This window comes from Podarcis liolepis (genome assembly GCF_965112155.1).
Source record: "Podarcis liolepis genome assembly, chromosome: 2".
Taxonomy (NCBI): Eukaryota; Metazoa; Chordata; class Lepidosauria; order Squamata; family Lacertidae; genus Podarcis; species Podarcis liolepis.
This window is the reverse complement of record NC_139555.1, coordinates 117,658,137-117,681,422: the sequence shown is the minus strand read 5'-3', so window position 1 is coordinate 117,681,422 and position 23,286 is coordinate 117,658,137. Positions and strand designations below refer to the sequence as shown.

The 23,286-nt window shown below is 46.7% G+C and overlaps 3 protein-coding genes across 4 annotated transcripts in view; all 3 read left to right on the top strand.

Moving 5' to 3' along the window:
• LOC310701488 (zinc finger protein RFP-like) overlaps positions 1-23,286 on the top strand; it is a 221,327-nt gene that overhangs the window by 171,443 nt on the left and 26,598 nt on the right. The window lies entirely within an intron of this gene.
• LOC310701440 (uncharacterized protein) lies at positions 3,194-11,283 on the top strand. Of its 2 annotated transcripts, none has more exons than XM_083492271.1 (4): positions 3,194-3,347; positions 6,875-7,660; positions 8,558-8,666; positions 10,196-11,283. In XM_083492271.1, exons 2-4 carry the CDS (start codon positions 6,944-6,946, stop codon positions 11,182-11,184), a joined length of 1,815 nt encoding a protein of 604 aa, XP_083348397.1. In that variant the 5' UTR covers positions 3,194-3,347; positions 6,875-6,943; the 3' UTR covers positions 11,185-11,283. The 2 variants fall into 2 exon arrangements, with proteins under 2 accessions (XP_083348397.1, XP_083348398.1); XM_083492272.1 differs by lacking the exon at positions 3,194-3,347 and adding an exon at positions 5,396-6,479 and having other exon boundaries at positions 6,645-7,660.
• LOC310701892 (uncharacterized protein) lies at positions 12,984-20,371 on the top strand. The gene is made up of 3 exons (XM_083493391.1): positions 12,984-13,058; positions 18,659-18,782; positions 19,445-20,371. Exon 3 carries the CDS (start codon positions 19,465-19,467, stop codon positions 20,266-20,268), a length of 804 nt encoding a protein of 267 aa, XP_083349517.1. The 5' UTR covers positions 12,984-13,058; positions 18,659-18,782; positions 19,445-19,464; the 3' UTR covers positions 20,269-20,371.

Genomic DNA, 23,286 nt, shown 5'->3' with positions numbered 1-23,286 from the left:
TTATTATAAGAATGGATTGGTATTATTACAATGATAAGCTGCTGTTCCTCTGAGGAATTTAAGGTGACACACTGGTTCTCTCTCTCCCTGTTTTATCCTCAAAATAATCCTGTAAGGAAAGTTAGGCTGACTGCCACAAGTTCACTCACTACCTGGCTGAGTTAGGGTTTGAATGCTGCACCACACAACCTTGTACTGAATGGGCATTTTTATAACCCAAAGAGCAGGCTGGGAGTGCAAAAAAATAGACTCATTTTGTTAAGGAGGACTTTGTTTCCTGTCTGCTTGGAAGCAAGTCTCAGTTCTGTGGGGCTTACACCCACAGGCTGCAATACACTTACTTACCGTATTTTTCACTCTATAGGACGCACCGGACCATAGGAGGGGGAGAAATCTTTTTTTCTTGTTCTCCCCCTCAAAAGCAAGGTGCGTTCAAGAGCAGGTCGGGGAACAGCACAAAGGCTGCGCACAGCCTTGCCGCTGCTCCCTGAGCTTGTGGGGCTGGCGGTGGGGGGAAGTGCTGTTTTCCCCCACTGCCAACCTCAAAGATCCCTGAAGCCTTTGGAGCGCAGCTGCACTCCAAAGGCTTGAGGCTTCGGGGACATCTTTGCAAGCCTCCTGTGGAGGCTTTGCACAGCCATCCCGAAGCTAGAACAGCAAGACGGAGGGCTGCGCAGCGCCCCGCCTCGCTGTTTTGGATCGGGGACAGCCTTTCAAGCCTCTGCAGGGCTGCAGGGCGCCTTCACCCCACCGCCCTGCGGAGGCTTTGCGCAACCATCCCGAAACTAGGAACAGCTTTGGGCTGCAGGCTGCTATCCGCAAGCCTTGGGAGCCCAGCGGATAGCTTTCAGCGAAAGCCTGCATTCGCGCCATAGGATGCACACACATTTCCCCTTCATTTTTGGAGGGGGAAAAGTGTGTCCTATAGAGCGAAATATACGGTGCCTGGGAGCAAGCCCCACTGAATTTAATGAACTTGCTTCAGAGTAGACAAGTATTATAGGATTGAACTGCAATCCCCACCCCTACGTCTACCTAGAAAGTAAGATGCATTGTAGACAGTGGGACCTACTTCCGAGTAAACTTGCACCTGAAATAATCGGAGAATGCATCAAAATAAGAGACCAGACATTGAAATGCAGGGGAAAAAATTGTGCACCACTCAACCAATAGTATTCAGCAAGCGCTTTCTGGAGTGGGGGCGGGACGGATCCTAGCTAAGGGGCAGAGTATCTGTGTTGCAGATTCAGTCTCTGGCTGAGAGAGAAATCCTCCAGTCTGAAAGCCTGGAGAGCTGCTGCAGTACTGAGCCAGCTGGACTCTTGTAGAAGGAAGCTTCCTATGTCCCTACATTATATTTTCTTTCAGAAGGCACTCAGAGCTTTGATCACTTTCAACAGAATAAAATGAATGGAGCTCCCAAACCGGAAGCCGATGGGGGTAGTTCGTGACTCAACCCTTTTCTATCTCTATGAGCCAATAGTGGCTTTCTATGTAATGTCTGCCCACCTCTGATTTGTGGGAGAGGCTGCACCGTAGAGATTTTCTTTCAAAAAGTGAAGAGTGGTGCAGCCTGTGTTTCTAGTTTCGAAGATGGAGAGGAAACCTATAACCTCCAACTTCCATCATCCCTGACCATTGGCCATGCTGAGTGATGTGAGACAGGAGTCCCAACAACTTCTAGGTGGGCCACACTCTCCACCCCCCCCAAAAAAAAACCACTGCCCAACCAATATTTTATTGTAGCTGTAATTTGTAGCTGTAATTTGTCCTAAAGACAACCCACAGCAGCATAGATGGGCCTCGTTTGCATGTAATAAGAAGAGCCTTGCTGGATGAGAATAAAGGCCTCCTTAGTACCCAGTTTCCAACAGTGGTCAGCCTTTGGGAAGCTCGAAGGCACAACCTGACCCTAGGAGTGCTCCACTTCTCCTGATCCTCAGCAACGGGTACCATTTCTGATCCTGAAGAGGTAGCATATATAACTACTCTATCATTAACAGTGGCTGTTGAAAGCCTTCTCCTCTATCACTTGGTCTAATCCCCTTTTCAGTGCATCTAAGACAGTGGCAGTGAGTTCCACTGGTTAACCCTGTGCCGCTTAATATTTCACGCTACTTGCGTTCTTTAGGGTTTCAACAACAGCAGAGCAACTCTGCATTGAGAAGAAGCACAAAGCTTCTGTGTGCAGCCGAGAGCTGGATTTGGACCGGATCATAGCTGTCAACCTTCCCATTTTTTTGCAGGAAATTCCCTTATTCCAGCGCCGCTTCCCGCTGCTATCCCGGATTGTTAGATATCCCGTAGACTGTCCCCGGGACAGGTGAGGCTGCTGATCCCTTATTTTCAAATCTGAAAGTTGACAGCTATGGACTGGATAGGAGGAAGGAAGGAGGGCAGTTTAAGAAGCCTTTGCTACAGCTCAAAGGGGAGATTTTTTTTGGCTGCAGATCCAAACCAGCCCCAGCCTGAGCTCCCGACCTAAAACCAAACTACATTTCAGGGTGGCTGTGTGTGGAAGTTCCATCCATTTGTGGCTGAAATGCAGGGGTCATTGCAGCACTGGACTCCACGACAAGGCTTTTGTGTGGTCGCAACTCAGCTCCAGCCCCACCTTCAGCCTGGAAAAGGGATATGATAACGGTGCGCCTATATTGCAGGGTTGTTGTTGTTGTTGCAATTAACCACCCATTGCAGGAGGTTGGACTAGATGACCGTTTGGGTCCCATCCATCTCTCCAGTTTTATAGTTCTGCGAGTCTGTCTCAGCCTGGACCCCAGCCTGCAACATGAACATTGGACTACACTGCAGGGTTGCTGTAAGCTAGAGCACCCCCACCCAACAACCTGTAATAGTATAATAATTATTATTTATTTCTTATACCCCGCCCATCTGACGGATAATAGGCTAAATTTGCACTGGGATTATTTGCAAGGTCAGGCTTATTTTAAAACCCTCTTAAAAACCCTCACAACCTTGAAATTTTATGCACCAAATAAGAGAGGAGTTATCGATCTTCTTTCCATTGTTACTTTTATGTTACCTGCTGGGAAACCGCGGTAAAATCCTGCATCTCTCCATAGATAAACAGGGCGTTGGCACCGATATTTTTTTTAAAAAATGGTTTCTCCAACGTGAACCCGGGAATTTGCTATTCGCACCATGAGATGTGTCGCTCTTCCCTTTTCTCTCTGTACTCTGTGGATTTTTGGCGAGGGCATCTCTGTGTGACCATTTCCTCCTTATTCTACTGGGGGAAACCCAAGCGGAGTTTGAATTTCCCAGGCGCGGCCAAGGCGAAATCGAAGGAGGGGAAGGGGCGGAAGAAAGCCTTGCAAAAGGGTCAGGTGAGAGCATGGAAATGCACGGGAGCTTCTCTTTCCAAGCCTGTTCTCTTTCCGCGCCCCCAACGGAATTCCTAGTGCATTGCTCAGTGCAGCCTCCCATCTAAACACAAGATTCCTAATCTTAGTATACCTACTAGGAAGGGATGATCTGGTCAGTGGGCCTCACCTTTTACGCTTCCTTCCTCCCCAGCTTTTGCTGGTTCTGAATGTATTCGGGTGACCTGCTGCAAAGACGGCAGAGCTTTTTGCACCTTTAATAATGTGTGTGCAAAAGAGGGCACGTCTGCTAACACACAGTGGCGTAGCGTGGGGGGTGCAGGGGGGGCCGGCCGCGCCGGGCGCAGCATCTGGGGGTTAGGGTTAGGGGGCGCAAATCCACGGGTTAGGGGGCGCAAATTACTTGCCTTGCCCCGGGTGCTGACAACCCACGCTACGCCACTGCTAACACAGCATGTATGCCAAGCTGAAAGAACCTCTTTTGCACAATTAATTAAAGGTACCTGGTCCCCATTTGCAGCCAGCCCAAACCCCTCCATTGAAATATACTTAAATGTGGAACACTGTGACTTATATAAAAAAAATAAAAAAATTCCTTCCTGTAGCATCTTAAAGACCAACTAAGTTAGTTCTTGGTATAAGCTTTTCGATGTGTATCTGAAGAAGTGTGCATGCACACGAAAGCTTATACCAAGAACTAACTTAGTTGGTCTTTAAGGTGCTACAGGAAGGAATTTTTTTATTTTGACTATGGCAGACCAACACGGCTACCTATCTGTAACTGTGACTTATATAGTATACAATGGTGATAAGTGATTACAAATATTCTGTTTTGTTTTAAGCTGGCTTGCATTGTTAAGTGTATTTTGTTTGCATATTGTTGGCTGCTAATATTAACCGAAAAGGTGAGGTTTAAGGGAGGGCAGCTGCCACCTTCGTTGCATAAGCTTTCAATGCTCCTCTTTTCCCTTGCCCTTCTGCACCTGAGGTGTGTGTTTCTGGGATTCACCCTGTTCTTGTAATTGTACATTGTTTTAACAAAAGTTTAATCCTATTTTTGTAACCCACACCGGGAGCGTGCTGTGGATAGGTGAGAAATCCTATAAATGATTAAGATAGTTCCAATACATCATCAGCATCATCAACATCATCATCATTTATTTCAATAAATGATGATGATAATAAATTATAGCTATAATAAGCCTAAAAAATGATAAGGAAGATTTTGATAATACAGTAAATAAAATGAGGAAGAGTTTGATAATAAGTAAAAATAATAAAAGTACAAATAAATAATGATGGTAATAAATTATAACAATAATTCCAGTAGAGATAATGAATAGTAATAATAGTAATAATAATAATAATAATAATAATAATAATAATAATAATAAAATTATAGCTATAATAAGCCCCAAAAAATGATGAGGAAGATTTTGATAATAAATAAAAATTATAAAAGTACAAATAAATAATGATGGTAATAAATTATAACAATAATTCCAGTAGAGGATAATGAATAGCAATAATAATAAATAAGTAAATAAGTAAATAAGTAAATAAGTAAATAAGTAATTTTATTTATATCCCGCCCTCCCCAGCCGAAGCCGGACTCAGAGCGGCTAACAACAATAAAAGTAATACAGCATTCTAAAATCAATTCAAAATCAAATTAATGGCAACCATTGGGCCAGAGTTCTGTGAGGATTACCAAAGGAGGGGGTCAGACTCTGCTTTGGCCAAAGGCCTGGTGGAACAACTCTGTCTTGCAGGCCCTGTGGAAAGATGTCAAGTCTCTTGTGACAGAGTATTAATAATAATTATTAATTACTCTTGTGACAGAGCATTAATAATAATAATAATAATACAATAAATAAGGATAATAATAAATTATAGCTATAATAAGCCCAATAAATGAGGAGGATTTTTATAATAAATAAAAATAATAAAAGTACAAATAATTAATAAAAAAATTATTATTATTTTATAACAATAATAATTTCAGTAGAGGATAATGAATAGCAGTAGTAATCATCATCATCATCATCAACTCTGGTGATGACAACCAGCTGGGATGGCTTTAAATGAGAATTGGACAAATTCAGGGAAGAGAAATCTATCTGTGCTACTAGCCATAAAGGCTGGAGGCAGAAATGCTTCTGAATACCGGTTGTTTTTTTGTGCTCGTGTCCTGCTTGCAGGTTTCCCATTCATAGCTGTCAACTTTTCCCTTTTCTTGTGAGGAATCCTATTCGGAATAAGGGAATTTCCCTTTAAAAAGGGAAACATTAACAGCTATGTTCCCATTGGGGCCTCTGGTCAGCCACTGTGAGAGCAGGATGGTGGACTAAATAGGTCCTTCACCTGATCTAGCAGGCAGACTCTTACTATGAGGAGCTATGAAGCACAGGCAGATCTAACTTATTAGGCTTCTGATTCCACCCTCCAAAAGCCTTTGTGCACGACAGGAGAAGGAACTTCGTCTCTCGTTGCCGCACCACAACTCCCATCAGCCCCAGAAAACGTTGGCCGGTGGCCAGTGATGAAGGGAACTGTAGTTCAGGAGCGTCTGGAGAACCAAAGTTTCCCCACATCTGATTCTTTGTGGCTAAGAGGACCAAAAATCTTTCTCTGGGCACCCCTTTCTTTCCAGTGAAGTGTTGTAAACAAAACATCTGCCCTTCTTCCCTTTAGGGGGACACAAGAGCCCATATAGAGTCCTTACGTAGGTTCCCTATTGCTAGGAGAAAATAACAGAGGCCAACCAGAGAATATTGAGAAGCAAAGCAGCTAGTAAGCCTGATCTTTATTGATCTGTTGCAACAGGGTGTTCCCCTCACACGCAGGAAAGGAGGAGGACCCAGAACAAACGTGTGCCTGCCTTTATATGGACATTTTAAATTCCTTGCCCTGGAGCTCAAGACCACCCCTCCATACATCATACCTCCATCAAAGAAAAGGCGGTCTACAACAGAAATCTGAGTGCGTTGTTTATCTCCTGTCTGCCAGGTTACCTGTTAATGGTCACCTGACTGGATTACCTGGGGAGCCTGGCCAGTCTTTTGTAATAATAAATACTTAGCCAGGTCACAGGCTCACCCTATTCAAACACAGACAGTCATACCCTTAAGACAGGTACAGATAGGTAGCCGTGTTGGTCTGCCATAGTCAAAATAAAAAAATTCCTTCCAGTAGCACCTTAAAGACCAACTAAGTTAGTTCTTGGTATGAGCTTTCGTGTGCATGCACACTTCTTCAGATACACAGGATTAAGACAGGATTTGTGAAGGATTAAGACAGGATTTGTGAAGGAAAAGACGATGGGGAGGCTTTTCCATTTTCCTTTGACCTTGCAGAGAAAACATTTGGTCAGTTTGGGAATCAAACATGGTTTCAGGTCGGTCTTCCTGTGCTGATCTATGTACGTGCTTGGTTGGTACATTTCTGAACATTTATTATTATATCTAAGACTTTTAAATTCTTATCACAGAAGCACCTGGGTTCTTTCTTTCCCCCCCTGCCTTTTGCAGCAAAACCTTTTTTGTGGGACTGGCTAGCCGCAGCTCGAGCTTCGCCTGCCATTGGCTTGAAAAAGGAAAATGGCCGCCGAGCCAGGAGATACGTTGACCTTGAGCCTACCGCCCGGTGCTGTGCTAAAGCAGAGGATGAAAGTGGAGGAGCCAGACCCAGCCGAAGTGGGGAAAGGCTCTCGTGCCATGCAGGATGGGAGTATGAGGGAATTCTGGGAGAGAAACATGTCGGGCCACGTCAAGCAAAAGCCACCAAAGGGACCGCAGCAGCCATGGGAGGCCCAGCTACAGGAGTTCCTCAGAGCGATGGAGTCTTCCCACTCCGATGGGAGAGACCAGCACCAGCGGACGTTGGCGTTGCGGGACGAGGCCCAAGCTGGCCTGTCTCCAGGTGGCGCCAGGCCACGCCAAGTCCCTTTCCCGCCACATCCCAGGAGAGAAGCCAACAACCTGCTGGCCAAAGAGGAAAGAGAGAGTGGGAAAGTGAAGGAAGAGGAGATTGGTCCTGACGCACCGCGGCAACACTTCCGGCAGTTCGGCTACCAGGAGGGGCCTCGAGAGACTTGCACCCGGCTCCGGGAGCTTTGCCACCGGTGGCTGAAGCCGGAGAGGCACTCCAAGGAGCAGATCCTGGAGCTGGTGATCCTGGAGCAGTTCCTGGCCGTCCTGCCCTCGGAGATGCAGAGCTGGGTCAAGGAATGTCGCCCGGAGACCTGCGCCCAAGTCGTTGCCCTGGCAGAGGAGTTCCTACTGAGGCAGCAGGAGGATGAGAGACTCGGAGGGAAGGTGAGAGGTTTTAGCGTAATAAAAGGCCCATACTGAGTCAGACCCAGCTCAGTATTGTCTACACAGACTGGCAGGGGCTCTGCAGGGTTTTCAGGCAGAGGACATTCCCATCTGCTGCATGCAACACAGATGCTCTGAGCTACAGCCCTAATATGGTTCATTCCAGTGGCTTTGTACTGAACCATAAGGCCGCATCTGCTCTATGTACCATATTTTTTGCTCTATAAGACGCACCGGACCATAAGACACACCTAGATTTTAGAGGAGGAAAACAAGAAACAGGAAAGCAACGCAAAGGCTCTTGAGTGAAGAGGCAGGAGCGCTCCGGCTGCGCTCAAGAAGCCTTGCGTGGCTATCCCTAAAGCCAGGAGAGCACACATTCTACTCATGTAAAAACACGCTGATTCCCAGACCATCTGTGGGCCAAATTTAGAAGGCAATTGGGCCAGATCTGGGCCCCGGGCCTTAGTTTGTCTACCCATGAATTACAGTAAAGAATTACTGTAATCAATAAAAATAACAGCAAGTCACAATGCATAAAATTTCACAAAACATACAAAACTATGTAAAAGAATCAAATTGAGAAACAAGGATTCCCATTGGGTAGAGGGCAGGGGTGATTGTCAACAGAAACATGGCACCCACTTTTTGTTTGGAGGAAAAGCGAGCTGCGGGTCCACCAATCTGGAATGCAGATGTGATCAGAGGGCCTGCGGACACTTTTTCTCCGAAATAAAAGTAGGGCTGTTAAGCAGGCTAGTTTTCAACACAATGTGTAGCTTGGCCCTGCAATAAGAGGATGGGTAGGCATTTTTAGATCTTAACACGACATTCTGAGTGCTGGTATTATTTATTTAAGTGAGACCCTCACTGTTTCTGTCTTATGTGCTGTTCAAGGAGGCGGTACGGGCCTTCCCTGAGGCGGAACGGGCTCCACCAGATACCTGGCCGAGGCCTCACTTCAGGGAGATCAAGCAAGAGGCCGACAGAGATGCCACCTTGCTTGGTAAGGCTTTTGTTTTTATTTCGTTGTCTTCTTTTTAAAAAAATTTGGTGCTCTGAAATCGCAAAAGGGAATGTTGAAGCTGCAGCGGCTTGCTGGGAGAATGGGTGGCGAACCCAGATACAGTCGTATCCTGGTTCTCGAATTTAATCCATTCCAGGAGTCCGTTTGACTCCCAAAACAGTTCAAAAACCAAGGCACAGCTTCCAACTGGCTGCAGGAACTTCCTGCAGCCAAACGGAAGCTGCGGAAGCCACGTCGGATGTTCAGCTTCCCAAAAGCATTTGCAAACCGGAACACTCACTTCTGGGTTTGTGAACATTCGGGAGCCGATTTGTTTGACAACTAAAGCGTTCGACTACCGAGGTACCACTGTATTCTGATTAGGCCCTCTCAGAGGTCCAGAGATGCCCGGCCTGCTTCCAGCTTTTGAGACAGCTAGCCATAAAAATAAAAACCGAATGTTTCACACATGTGATCCAGCACCAGCCACAAGTAGTTGTCTATATCATCAGCTAATCTGAGAGGACATGTTCATCCTGGTCTAATTTTGTGCCATCAGGGCCCATATATTTTTATTAGTATTTATGAACATTTTTAACTCCTTAAGGTAACAAAATCTGTATCAGTTAACATTTTTTTGGAAACTAAATGACATCTCTTACTTGCTTAAATGTGCAGCTCTGAGCTGAGAGTGTGTGTCAAAGGACAAGTTGCAAAACTTATTAAAGACCCCCAAATTTAGGTACCACTTTGAAATCCTGTTTCAAATACCGTTTTGTGCACTGAGCTGACGAACTTTGTCAGTGCTAGCTATGTTGTCGGTTAAGTTTCATATTTACAAGTATAAAATCTTTATCACACACACACAAAAAACCCTCCAGTGAAGGTGAGTTCAACATCTCCTGAGACATTAGTAGGATCTGCATATGGCATTAGGGGGAAGGAGAGGAGCAACCCTGAAAAGCTGGTCTACCTTCCTGTGGGTTTTAACAAATCTTTTCCCCCCCAGCTTCTAAAAATACATAAAACGAACAAACCCCACATGCCCCCAACCCTGTCAGAAACAGTTCATGCAATATAAATAATAAACATTAAGTTTGTCAATCATTTAGAAATAATTACATCAGTCTTCTGCTCTCCATCTTAACAGATTGTCCCAAAGTGAGTCATGGGCAGCTGGCGGTGAGAAGATAACTTTGTCTTTTCCAGAATAATAATAATAATAATAATTTATTACTTATACCCTGCCCATCTGGCCGGGCCTCCCCAGCCACTCTGGGCAGCTTCCAACATAATATCAAAAACACAATAAAACATCAAACATTAAAAACTTCCCTAAACAGGGCTGCCTTCAGATGTCTTCTAAAAGTCAGATAGTAGTTTATTTCCTTGACGTCTGGTGGGAGGGTGTTCCACAGGGCGAGCGTCACTACCGCACCATTCACTTCCTTCCTGTCTTGAGCCTGATTTTTGCCCACTTTCTCTTTTAGCAGAGGATAATAACACCTGGATTATTTCCCCCACTCTAGCATGTTCTGCGGGGACACATCGGAAGGAGAGGAATCACCCGGGCAACACTGAGGAACTGGCGCCGTTTGTAGCGTTGTCAAGGGAAGACGAGCAAAACATCGCCAGTCCAGCAGAGGACTCTGAGAGCCTGCAAGGAAACAAACCAGAAGCACAAGGCGGGAAATTCATTAATTCTCAGGGTGGGTACGAGGACCTGGACGACAGCATCGCGCCACAGCCAGCCGCCCTGAAAGGTGAGCAGGAAAACGCAGGGGTTCAGTTGGGGCAAGTTCTCAGGCTGAGGTCCGATCTCATAGTGCAGGAGAGGACACTGACGGGTGAGTCCCAGTACAAATGTTCAGTTTGCTGGAAAACCTTTTGCCGCAGGAACGTCCTCATCACTCATCAGAGAATCCACACCGGGGAGAAGCCGTACAAATGCTTGGACTGCGGGAAAAGCTTCAGCCAGCGGTCGCACTTGATCTTGCACGAGAGGACTCACACCGGCGAGAAGCCCTACAAGTGCTCGGACTGCGGGAAAAGCTTCAGCCAGAGGCCCCACCTGGTCAAGCACGAGAGGATCCACACCGGCGAGAAGCCCTACAAGTGTCCCTACTGCGGGAAGAGCTTCAGCGACCGCTCCACCCTGACGACCCACAAGAGGACCCACACGGGGGAGAAGCCATACTCGTGCGCCGACTGCGGGAAGAGCTTCAGCGACCGGTCGTCCCTCATCGCGCACAACCGGACTCACACGGGCGAAAAGCCCTACAAATGCTCCGAGTGCGGGAAGAGCTTCAGTCACCAGTCGACCCTCATTCGACACGAGAGGATCCATAACGGAGACAAGACTCTGAAGTGTTTGGAAGCTGGGAAAAACGCCGTCTCCGTCTTGGGGGCAGATAAGAGACCCCACTTGGGGGACAAGCCCCCAGTTCCGTGGACCAATTCTGTGAGTTGGGGGGAGCCTCTGTCTCTGAGCCTCAGCAATGCCCCTTCTGAAAAATGAAAATATAATCTCCATCAGAGGGTTGTTTGGAATAAAATAAAATAAAAATTAAAAAAGGTAAATAAAATAAAGATGATGAAGCATTTTGGAAAACGAAAAGGGTGCTTGTAGTCTTTTTTTTTTTTTGCAGATTTCACCCTGCTAAGTTTGCTAGCAGTTATTTGGACACTTAAAGGTAAAAGGTAAAGGGACCCCTGACCATTAGGTCCAGTCGTGGCCAACTCTGGGGTTGCGGCGCTTATCTCGCTTTATTGGCCGAGGGAGCCAGCGTACAGCTTCCGGGTCATGTGGCCAGCATGACTAAGCCGCTTCTGGCGAACCAGAGCAGCACCTGGAAACACCGTTCCGAGCAACAGGAGCTCACCCCATCGCGGGGATTCGAACCACTGACCTTCTGATTGGCAAGTCCTAGGCTCTGTGGTTTAACCCACAGCACCACCCGCATCCCATTTGGACACTTACTTTATGGTAAACTTTATGGTGACAGTAGTTTTTCAAATAGATTGTAAAATAAAGATGGTCTTCCTCAGGACTTTTGCAGTTGTCTTGTAATTTTTATAGCAGAGATGGGAAACCTGCTGTGGCCCTGCAAATGTTTGGGCAGATTCGCACCAAATGCACATGATTGGCTGCAAAGAATCCTGGTTACTGCCTTTTTTAAGGGGGCTGGGAATTGTAGCTCTGAGGGAAAAACTACAGTCCTGAGAATTATTTGGGACTGGTGCTCATTAGGACTGGTAGGGCTAATGGCAGGGAGACCAACAGTAGGTGGTGCCAGAGAGCCAGTGACAGGCAGACCCAACTACAGTTCTAGTTGTCACAGAATCATAGAGTTGGAAGTGACCCCAAGGGTCAACTAAATAGAGATTTTGTCCCAATCCTCTTCCCTGCAGAACTGCATACTGATGGCTTGTCTAGTCTAGCATCCTTTGGACAACCATAAGCCTCAATGGGAAGCCGCCGCCCCGCCCCCACCAGCAGGACCTTGTATTCAAAGGCATATACAACCTCTGACAACGGAAGAAGAACCTAGCTGTCAGGTGTCTTATCCGTTGATAGCCTTACCCTCCATGAATTTGTCTAACTTCCTTTCAAGAGGGCCTTCTCGGTAGTGGCTCCCGCCCTGTGGAACGCCCTCCCATCAGATGTCAAGGAAATAAACAACTCTCTGACTTTTAGAAGACATCTGAAGGCAGCCATGTTTAGGGAAGTTTTTAATGTTTGATTGTGCTTTTAAGAGTCTGTTGGGAGTCTGTTTGGCTGGGGAAACCCAGTCAGATGGGAGGGGTATAAATAATAAATGATTATTATGGTGATGATGATGTTGGTGGCCATCACCGCCTCTTGTGGCAGTGAGTTCCACAGTTTATGCCCTGCGTGAAGAAGTCCCTCCTTTTGTTAGTGGATCCATGCTGTACTGTTAAAGCACACCCAATGCACCTTTAAAAAAACACAACTCCTGCTCCCCCCCCCCCAACAATCCTGGGAACTGTAGCTTCACCTCACCCTGGCAGAGCCCCAAATTAAATTAAAAACTAATTTAAATTTAAGAAATAAATTAAAAAGCCTCTAATTAAAAAGCACCTTTCCCCATAGGGGAGCTAGATATAATTATTTAAAGCAAGGATTTCCCAGACTGGTCCTTGGAGGTTTACGCCTTCATATTGAAGCTAAGGTGAGCAGATGCACGAAGGAGTTAAAGCTAACGAGTCGATGCCCAGAGGGGCTAGGTTTTTTAGGCTAGGAGGGGAGGCTGGTTGCGAGCAACCCGTGATGTCATTTCCTGTTCCGCCCACCGTGGGAAAGTAGCGTTTGAATTTCCCACGCGGGGCAGGCGCAGCAGGCTTGTGGTTTCCCTCCTTCTTGGAGCTCCGGTGAGTCAGGCAGAGGACGGGGAAGGCCAGCAGGGGGGAAAAGACGAGCCCAAAGGAAACTGCACGGGATGAGGGCAGGAGGAGGCAAGTCAGATGGGAGGCTGGTCTGCATCATGGCATTGTAGAGGTGGAAGGGACACCGAGGGACATCTAGTCCAACCCCCTGCAATGCAGGAATCCAGGACAGATGGCCTGCCAACCTCCGCTTGAAAGGTTGCTGGCAAGGAGAGAAGAGTTCAGACTCTGCCCCCTTCTCTCCCTCAGCCTGTGTTGTTTGCATTTGCTCAGTACTACATGCCATTGGTCCAGCCTCTGGGAAGTTTATCTCTTGAGAGTCTGGGCTCTGATGTTGACAATGTTCCCCTGTATGCTCAAATAGGAAAGTGGAAAGGGGGGTTAGGAAGCCCAGAGAGCCAGTGTGGTGTAGTGGTTAAGAGTCTCGTAATCTGGGGAACTGGGTTCGCGTCTCCGCTCCTCCACATGCAGCTGCTGGGTGACCTTGGGCCAGTCACACTTCTTTGAAGTCTCTCAGCCCCACTCACCTCACAGAGTGTTTGTTGTGGGGGAGGAAGGGAAAGGAGCATGTTAGCCGCTTTGAGACTCCTTAGGGTGGTGATAAAGCGGGATATCAAATCCAAACTCCTCTTCTTCTTCTTCTTCAGAGGTTACTTTATGTGGTCTACACTGATGGACAGTGGCTCTCTGGGGTTTCCTATGGACAAAAGGAAGGACTTTTTCACACAATGAATGAATAAATTTTTATTTATACCCCACCCTTCCCGGTTCAGAAAACCGGGCTCAGGGCAGCTAACAACAAATTTTAAACACTTAATTGACGCAACAAAAGACAGCTTGAAATACAGTATAACATGTGAATAACAATAAATTCAGAATTCAAAAATCAATTTAGGGGGAAAATCCATCCAATAAATATTAGATGACATTAGCAGACCTATGGAACTCACTCCCACAGGTCGCAGCGATAGCCACCAACTTGGGGGCTTTAAAAGAGGATTATACAAAATGACGGAGGTTATAAATGGCTGCTCAGCTATGCTGTGCTTCCACCGCTGGGAGGCAGCAATACCAGTTGCTGGAATACCAGTTCTGGATACCACAGGAGGGGAGAGGGCTCTTGCGCTCGAATCCTGCTTGCTGGTCTGGTTGGCCACTGTGAGAACAGGACGCTGGACTAAACGGGGCATTGGCCTGATCCAGCAGGCTCTTCGTATGTTCTTAGGACAACAGAGGCTGAGTTACTTGACCAGATCAACCAGTGTTTTGACCCTGGAAAACAGCTTCATATACTGCACTTACAGTGGTGCCTCGCAAGACGAAAAGAATCCGTTCTGTGATTCTCTTCGTCTAGCGGTTTTTTCGTCTTGCGAAGCAAGCCCATTGACGGATTACCGGATTAGCGCTATTAGCGGCTTTTAGCCGCTTATCTGCTGATCGGATCAGCTGATAAGCGGCTTAGCGGCTTAGAAAAAGGGGGGGAGGGGAAAAAACCAGCAGGAACTCGCAAGACATTGTCTTCTTGCGAAGCAAGCCCATAGGAAATTCGTTTTGCGAAGCACCTCCAAAACGGAAAACTCTTTCGTCTGGCGAGTTTTCCGTCTTGCGAGGCATTCGTCTTGCGGGGCACCACTGTAATCTGTTTACCAGAAGTAGGGAACTATGAACCTACAGATGTTGTTGGTTTGCAGCTCCCCTCAGCACCAGCCAGCATGCCCAGTAGTCGAGGGTGATGGGATTTGTAGTCACACAACCACCAGCGCTCTTTGGATCTGGTGGGCCAGGGTTCAAACGCCCATTCAGCCATGAAGCCTACTGGGTGACCTACCTCACAGGGTTGTTGGGGCGATGAAATAGGGGGAGAATCAAAGGTTTGAGACATCCTGGTCTAAATATTGCCAGCTGACTCTTTCTCTTTCCGCAGGGAGGGAAGAAGAAGAAGAAGAAGAGTTTGGATTTGATATCCCGCCTTTCACTCCCCTTCAGGAGTCTCAAAGCGGCTAACATTCTCCTTTCCCTTCCTCCCCCACAACAAACACTCTGTGAGGTGAGTGGGGCTGAGAGACTTCAGAGAAGTGTGACTGGCCCAAGGTCACCCAGCAGCTGCATGTGGAGAAGCGGAGACACGAACCCGGTTTCCCAGATTACGTGACTACCGCTCTTAACCACTACACCACACTGGCTCTCTTGCTAGTCAGGGAGGTTGAATTTCACCCCTTAGAAACACACACACGTCGTCGTCACGCAGTTAAACAGCAGTCCTGTTTTTCAGGTTGGCTTTGGTCTGGGAGAAGGAGAGGGAAAATGGCGAACGAAGGAGGGGGTTCAGCTTGCGGCGTCCGGGTTCAAACTGTGGTGGAGAAGCGGGTGAAAAGAGAGGAGGAGGGCGGAGGAGAAGAATCGCGGCTTGACTCAAGAGAAGACCCACTTGCTATCTGGAGCGAGCATACAAAACAATTCTGGGTGAGAGCCAGACTACATGAGATTGCAAAGGAAAACTGTAAGGAACCGCAGCCACACAGGGAGGCCCAACTGCAGGAGTTCCTGAGGAAAGTGGAGTCTTCCCACTCGAGAGAGGACAACCCCCAGCCATTGGTGCTGCAGTCTCCCATTTCAAGGGATGGTTCTCTGTCCTCTTCTGGCAATGCAGCTGATATTGGTTGGCAGGAAATAGGAGAGAAGACTGTGAGCCGAATGATACCAGGCTTCTGCAGGGGAGGCCAATGGTCTGAGAGCGGCGTCTTGGGCGAAGGCAAGGCCAGCCACAGGGAAGTGAAGGAAGAGATTCCAGATGAGGCCGACCCGGACACCCTGCGGCAGATCTTCCGGCGATTCCCCTGTCTGGAAGGTGACGACCCCCGCGAGGTTTGCCAAAGGCTCCGAGAACTTTGCCACCGGTGGCTGAAGCCGGAAAGAAGCAGCAACGAGCAGATCCTGGATCTGGTGATCCTGGAGCAGTTGTGGCTGTCTTGCCCTTGTAGACGCAGGGCTGGGTCACGGAACAAGGCCCAGAGACTTGTGCCCAGGCTGTGTTGCTGGTGGAAAACGCCTTACTGATACAGTAAGAAGGCCCAGAGACAGGAAGCTCAGGTGAGAGATTGGAAGTTGCTCAGTTCTGAAGAGTTTTGAAATACATATGGCCTAGTCAGAAGAAGAATGGGAGAAATAAGGTAGTTGAGTATAGAGGGCAGACTGGGGGAGATGTTCTCACAGTGGCCAAACAGATGTCCATGAGAACAGTAGAAGCCTAGTGCAACAATGATTGTGATTCCCAGTAAGTGGTATTCAGAGAAACAGTGTTGGAAACACTGATATATAAGCTAATCGTCAAATGGCACCTTGAGAGCCAGTGTGGTGTAGTGGTTAAGAGCGGTAGACTTGTAACCTGGTGAACTGGGTTCGCGTCTCCGCTCCTCCACATGCAGCTGCTGGGTGACCTTGGGCCAGTCATACTTCTTTGAAGTCTCTCAGCCCCACTCACCTCACAGAGTGTTTGTTGTGGAGGAGGAAGGGAAAGGAGATTGTTAGCCGCTTTGAGACTCCTGAAGGGGAGTGAAAGGCGGGATATCAAATCCAAACTCTTCTTCTTCTTCTTCTTAAACCTAGGTTGCGGTCACCACAATGGAAAGTCTAGGCACCATTTCCCCCTCAGTGAGACTTGTTATTATTATTTATTCATTTAATTTCTATACCACCTTATATTTTAAAGAAAAAAATCTCAAAGCAGTTCACAGCACATTGAAACATCAAATAAAACAGCCCAGAAGAAAATAAATTTAAGCTTCAATGAAAGTATTTCAGATCCTTCTGTAAGTGACATTTTGCTTTCCCCATATTTATGGACCGACTTAATTTATAGAGATGCCCCATAGCAGAAGAACTCTGGGAAGCCAGTGTGGTGTAGTAGTTAGAATGTCGGACTAGGAGCTGAGAGATCAGGGTTCAAATCCCCACTCAGTCATGAAGCTCAATGGGTGACCTTGGGCCAGTCGCAGCCCCTTAGCCTACCGTACAGGGACGTTGTAGGGATTCACTGAAGAGGGGAGGTGAACCATAGACTCCTTGGAGAAAAAGGTGGGAGACAAATGCAATAAATGAGCTCTTCTGCTTCGCTGCTTAAGAAAGCTGGAAGGGGCCAGCCAGGTGGAGGTGTCACTAGCCAACCTGGCATACAGAAATCTCCACGTGGTCGCAATTGGACCTGTGCCAGTTGTAAAATGTGCCTGGTGAATTTCAACTATAGTCATACCTTGGAAGTCGAACAAAATCCATTCCATACGTCCGTACAACTTCCAAAACATTCGAAAACCAAAGTAAAGCTTCTGATTGGCTGCAGGAAGCTCCTGAAGCCAATCAGAAGCTGCAGAAGCCCCGACAGACATTCGGCTTCCAAAAATCATTCGAAAACTGGAACACTCACTTCCAGGTTTTGATCGTTCGGGAGCCGATTTGTTCAGGAGCCAAGGCGTTCGAGATCCAAGGTACGACTGTACAGCGGTACCTCGGGTTAAGTACTTAATTCGTTCTGGAGGTCTGTTCTTAACCTGAAACTGTTCTTAACCTGAAGCACCACTTTAGCTAATGGGGGCTCCTGCTGCTGTCGTGCGATTTCTGTTCTCATCCTGAAGGAAAGTTCTTAACTTGAAGCAGTATTTCTGGGTTAGCGGAGTCTGTAACCTGAAGCGTATGTAACCTGAGGTACCACTGTACTGCAGAGGAGTATCCTTGCCTGCGACAGCAGCTATTGTGATTAGTAGTCACCAGCAGACTTATCCTACCTGAATTTAAGAACCTGCAGAAGGCCTTTTGCGCCTGAATCAGGCCAGAGGCCTACGTAGTCCAGCAGCCTCTTCCTACAGTGACCGACCAGAAGAGCAGAACCAGAGCACAATACAACTACTCATCCCAACCTGCAGTTTGGAGCAACTGGTATTCGGTGGCATCGCTCCTTCCGCCATTGAGAACAGCAGCCATTGATAGTCGTCTCTTCCCTGCATTTGTCTAGTCCTCTTTTAAAGCCACCCACTTTAGTGGCCATCCCTGACTCTTGTGGCAGGGAGTTCTGTAGTTCAGCCCTGTGCTAAAGAAGTCCTTCCTTTTGCCTGCTCTGAATCTCCTAACTTTCTGCCTCATTGTGGTTCCCACCCCCTGGGGTTCTGGCATTAGGAGAGAGGGAGGGGAACCCTGCCTTCTGGGACTGCCCTCTCCAAGCCTTGGGCCTATTTCCTGAATGGGATCCTCACTTGTTCTTTTTAAAAAAATAATATTGGAAATTTTATTTACAGCATAACATAAACCCCCCACCCCCTAGTACAGAAATACAATAAGCATAACATACAACCATACAAACAACCAAATGAAAGACTTCCTTTATCCTGTATCTGGCCTCCTTATTTACTTCTTATAAGCTGTTTCCTTTATGAATAATTATTAAGATTTTTCTAATTATAACTTAAATATCCACAAAGTCTCCTGCAGACATTAATCGAAACAAGTCCAGGTATGTATTTAGGGCACTGTTTTCTGAAGTATTCTCTGCGTTTCCCCCATGCTTTTTGAAACTCTTGCCTCACTTGTTCTCCCAGGTACCGGAGCTTTGCAAAGCAGAGAAGGCGCTTCTATCTGAGGCCAAGGAGGATCAGGCGGACACCTGGCAGGGGCCGGTTTGCATCAAGGAGGAGGACGAGAGTGCGAGTGCCATTTCCTTGGGTAAGAATTTGCTGTGGCTGGGATGGGAGAATTGCTCAGTTGCCTTAGAATGTGTTTCCCCTCTTTCCCCCTTTCTCCAGTCAAAATGAGGAAGAACATCCAATTCCCTCTCTCCCAGCCTTACGTTGTACTCCATTTTCTCTTACCGCCGGTAGTAGATTCCTTCTCCTATTACCTCTCGTAATCCTTTTACTCTGGGTTCTTTAGTTAGTCTTTTTATCAGCTTAGTTGGTTTGTTTTTTCCCAGTTTTATAACTGTTGTCGGAGGTTCACGGAGCCTGAGGCTTCACAACACAGAGTCTGTTACATCCCCTTCATGCTGCAGCTCAAACCCTGCAAAACGCCGACAATACAGGGAAGCTTGGGCAGCGTCGCTGGGTACCTTGACCCTCAGGATAATCCTCCTGGGGTTACGAGGTTCACGGAGTCTTCGTGACCCCTCTAGACCTCTGTGTTGTTCGAGACTCCCCCGAAGGGCAGGCTCGCGCTCCTTCCCGTGGCTGCGGCGTCCCGGAAGTCCATTATTATTATTATTATTATTATTATTATTATTATTATTAATATTATATCGCCTCTTGTTTAGTTTAGCCTGCTTCTTGATGTTCTTTCTCCCCTTGATACATGGAATGACTCATGTTGGGAATCTCTCTTTATGCCCCTAGGCGATGAGAGGACATGGGAGATGGAGCAACATCAGCCAGAACATTGTGGAGTGGTGGAATTGCTGGGAAGTACCAAACAGAACATTCCTCACTGTCCTGTTTGGGGGGAAAGCTCTGGAAGCCCACAGCAGAATCCCCTAGTGAGGAAAGAGGATGAAGTTGCTCAGTGTGGGCCTGTCTTTAGACAGAAGCCTCACCTGACTTTGCACGAAAGCCCCCATTCAGGAGAGAAGCCATTCAGCTGCTCAGCTTGCGGGAAGAGTTTCAGTCGCCGCTCCAACCTTGTCATACATCAGAGAATGCACACAGGGGAAAGGCTGTACAAGTGTCCAAACTGTGAGAAGAGCTTCAGCCACCGCTCCAACCTCAGCGCCCACGAGACAGTCCACACCGGAGAGAAGCCCTATAAGTGCACCGACTGTGCGAAGAGCTTCAGCCACCAGTCGCACCTCATTGCTCATCGGAGAATCCACACGGGAGAGAAGCCTCATAAGTACTCGGATTGTGGGAAAAGCTTCAGTAATCCGTCGCATCTCAAAGCCCACCGGAGGGTCCATACGGGAGAGAGACCCTACGCATGCTCCGAGTGCGGGAAGAGCTTCAACCAGAGATCCATCCTTATTGTCCATGCAAGGACCCACACGGGAGTGAAGCCGTACACGTGCGCCACCTGTGGGAAAAGCTTCAGCCAGAGCGCAAACCTTACAGCTCACGAGAGAATCCATACCACACGGACCTTCCGTTATGCAACAGAGCTCTCTGAGGAAAGGAACTGTCTCAGTACCATAAACATGGCAACAACCTCAGTTGGGGAGGCCACATAGAAGAGCTTCAGTACCTGTGTGACGCTTCTTCTTTTTCAACCTCGCAGATTGTTAAGTGGAAAGGAAATGTTTAAAGTTGATAATAAAACTGTAAGCCCTTAAAGGCAGGGCGGTTGTGTGGACTCTGCCCTGTGGTTCTGTGAATTCTGTGGCAAGAAAACTTGAAGCGTTTGGGAGGGATTTTCTTACAACCTTTTGTCAATTGTTTTTATTTATTTCACGAAATCCATACACCACCAATTACGGATTTGAAAATATTTCAAACCATCAAACTTAACCGTTTAAAATATCTGCGTAAATCAGAAGTGATACCCGTGGATGGGGAAAAAACAGTGGTTAAAAATACTGTGGTACCTCAGGTTAAGTACTTAATTCGTTCCGGAGGTCTGTTCTTAACTTGAAACTGTTCTTAACCTGAAGCACCACTTTAGCTAATGGGGCCTCCTGCTGCTGCCGCGCTGCCGGAGCACGATTTCTGTTCTCATCCTGAAGCAAAGTTCTTAACCCGAGATACTATTTCTGGGTTAGTGGAGTCTGTAACCTGAAGCGTATGTAACCCTGAGGTACCACTGTAATGCAAATTAATAAAAATCCTGTTTATATTTAATTTTAAAACTCACCCAGTTAAGTTAATAGATTGTTAAATTATTTAAACTGTAATTTGTTTTGAGACTTTTCTTTTGGTAATAATAAATATAATGGATAAGAATCATTTATTATCAGCCCCCAAATTATATGCAGGGGAATCCCTGCTTACACAGGGGTTCCATTCCTGGCTGCTGTGGGACATCAGTGGGACATGCACAAGTCCATTCTGCTCCTGCCCCGCCCCTTTCGGCACCCAAAACTGCACATCAGCAGACAACCATGTGCTGATCGCTCATGAGTGGCAAGGTGCCTGTATTACTATATCAGCACTGACTCTGAAGCAAAGCTGCAAGCTGCCCTTCAGGTTGGCACCTTTCATAGAATTAGAAATACAGTGGTACCTCGGGTTGCATATGCTTCAGGTTACATATGCTTCAGGTTACAGACTCCGCTAACCCAGAAATAGTGCTTCAGGTTAAGAACTTTGCTTCAGGATAAGAACAGAAATCATCCTCCGGCGGCGCGGCGGCAGCAGGAAGCCCCATTAGCTAAAGTGGTGCTTCAGGTTAAGAACAGTTTCAGGTTAAGAACGGAACACCGGAACGAATTAAGTACTTAACCCGAGGTACCACTGTACATTCAAAATCAGTTCTTGTATAAAAAATATGTCTTGCCTATGAGACAGCAGGGACTATATAATTTTTCCAAAATCAGTGCTGACTCATAAATGACTCAGAAAGGCAGTTTCAAAGCTAAGCTCTTTTATATGTGGCTAAAGTCGCCCACGGGTGTTGTTACTAATACAGAATTATGAGAAACTAAACTTTCCATTACAGGTTCCGGCACCCTTCTGCTGACTGAAACAGGATAACAACCCAAAATCTTGGAATGTAGAAGAAACCCAGAACAAATAATAGCCAACCCACACAGCCCAGCTGCAAAAGCTAAATCAGGTTATTCTGCAGAAACACTGAAATAAAATAGCAGTTACGTAACAGGATGAGAGAGATTGAAGGGCCTGGGGAAACAAAAGCAAGCTTTTGCTTGGTGCCAGGAAAGCACAAAAACAGAGTCCATGTTAGCCTCTCCAAGGAGAGCATTCCTCTCCCCTCAAAGCCACTGTCAATTTCATTTTGAAAGGATGCTCAATGGAAAAGGCTATAGATGTGTTAAGTTGTGGGCGAACATATCAGACGACACAGCGATTCTTCCAAAGCAGCTCTTTATTTGTAAGCTGGAAAAGAACTGAACTGAGGAGCTCAGTCAGCCTGCTTATATAGAGCTCCACTAGAATGCAACAGTAACCATTTTCTGTAACTAGCCAATCACTGAACGTCACTTTCGATCCTTCATTTGCATAACTATCTACAGTATCCCCCTGCTGGCCCAGGGTGAGAACTTCAGTAGATAACAAGATGGACAATAGATTGATTTTTACTCTATTGTCTCTAGGATCAGATGCAGCCCATCTCTTAATACCAGTTTCTGGGGTGCAGGAGGAAGAAAGGACTATTGTGCATATTCCCTGCTTGTCAGCTGCTTCACAGAGGTGTCTTATCGAGTTGGCCACTGTGAGGAACAGGATGCTGGACTAGGTGGGCTATTGGCCTGATCCAGCAGGCTCTTTTGATGGGCTAGAAGTGTGGGATAACCAGCCTCATAACCAACATGCATGTCTAATTAATGCATGAAGGGGTTAAGACCATAGAGAAAGCTATCCTGCCAGGTTTAGCTCAACCTGGGAGGAACTAGGTAATCAAGCCTTTGTCCTCCTTCCAGTCTACCTGAGAAGCTCAGTGTGTAAAGAGGTCTGAGCTGGGGCTAGAAATCCAGGCAGATGGGTGGGTTATACTAATAACTTAATAATAATAATTTATTATTTATACCCCGCCCATCTGACAGAGTTTCCCTAGCCACCCTGGGCGGCTCCCAACAGAATATTAAAGATGTGATAAAAGATCAAATATTTACAACTTTCCTAAACAGGGCTGCCTTCAGATGTCTTCTAAAAGTCAGATAGTTGTTTATTTCCTTGACATCTGATGGGAGGGTGTTCCACTGGGCTACCAAGAAGGCCCTCTACCTGGTTTCCTGTAACCTCACTTCTCGCAGTGAGGGAACCGCCAGAAGGCCCTTGGAGCTGGACCTCAGATCTGGGCTGAACGATGGGGGTGGTGGTAATAATAATAACTATTATTATTATTATTATTATTATTATTATTATTATTATTCCAAGCTCAGACCGCATGGCTCTAAGAAGCCATTCATGAGTTCCTATACCCATAATTTAGGAACTTTGTAACTGCCTGTGCAATCTATTCTGAAGCACATGAATCTCAACTTCAGAGAGGTTGTAAGTAAACAATTAACTTACCAAATGTGTCATCTTTTTCTATGTTGGGGGAAGAGGAAAATTTTGGAGGGAACTCA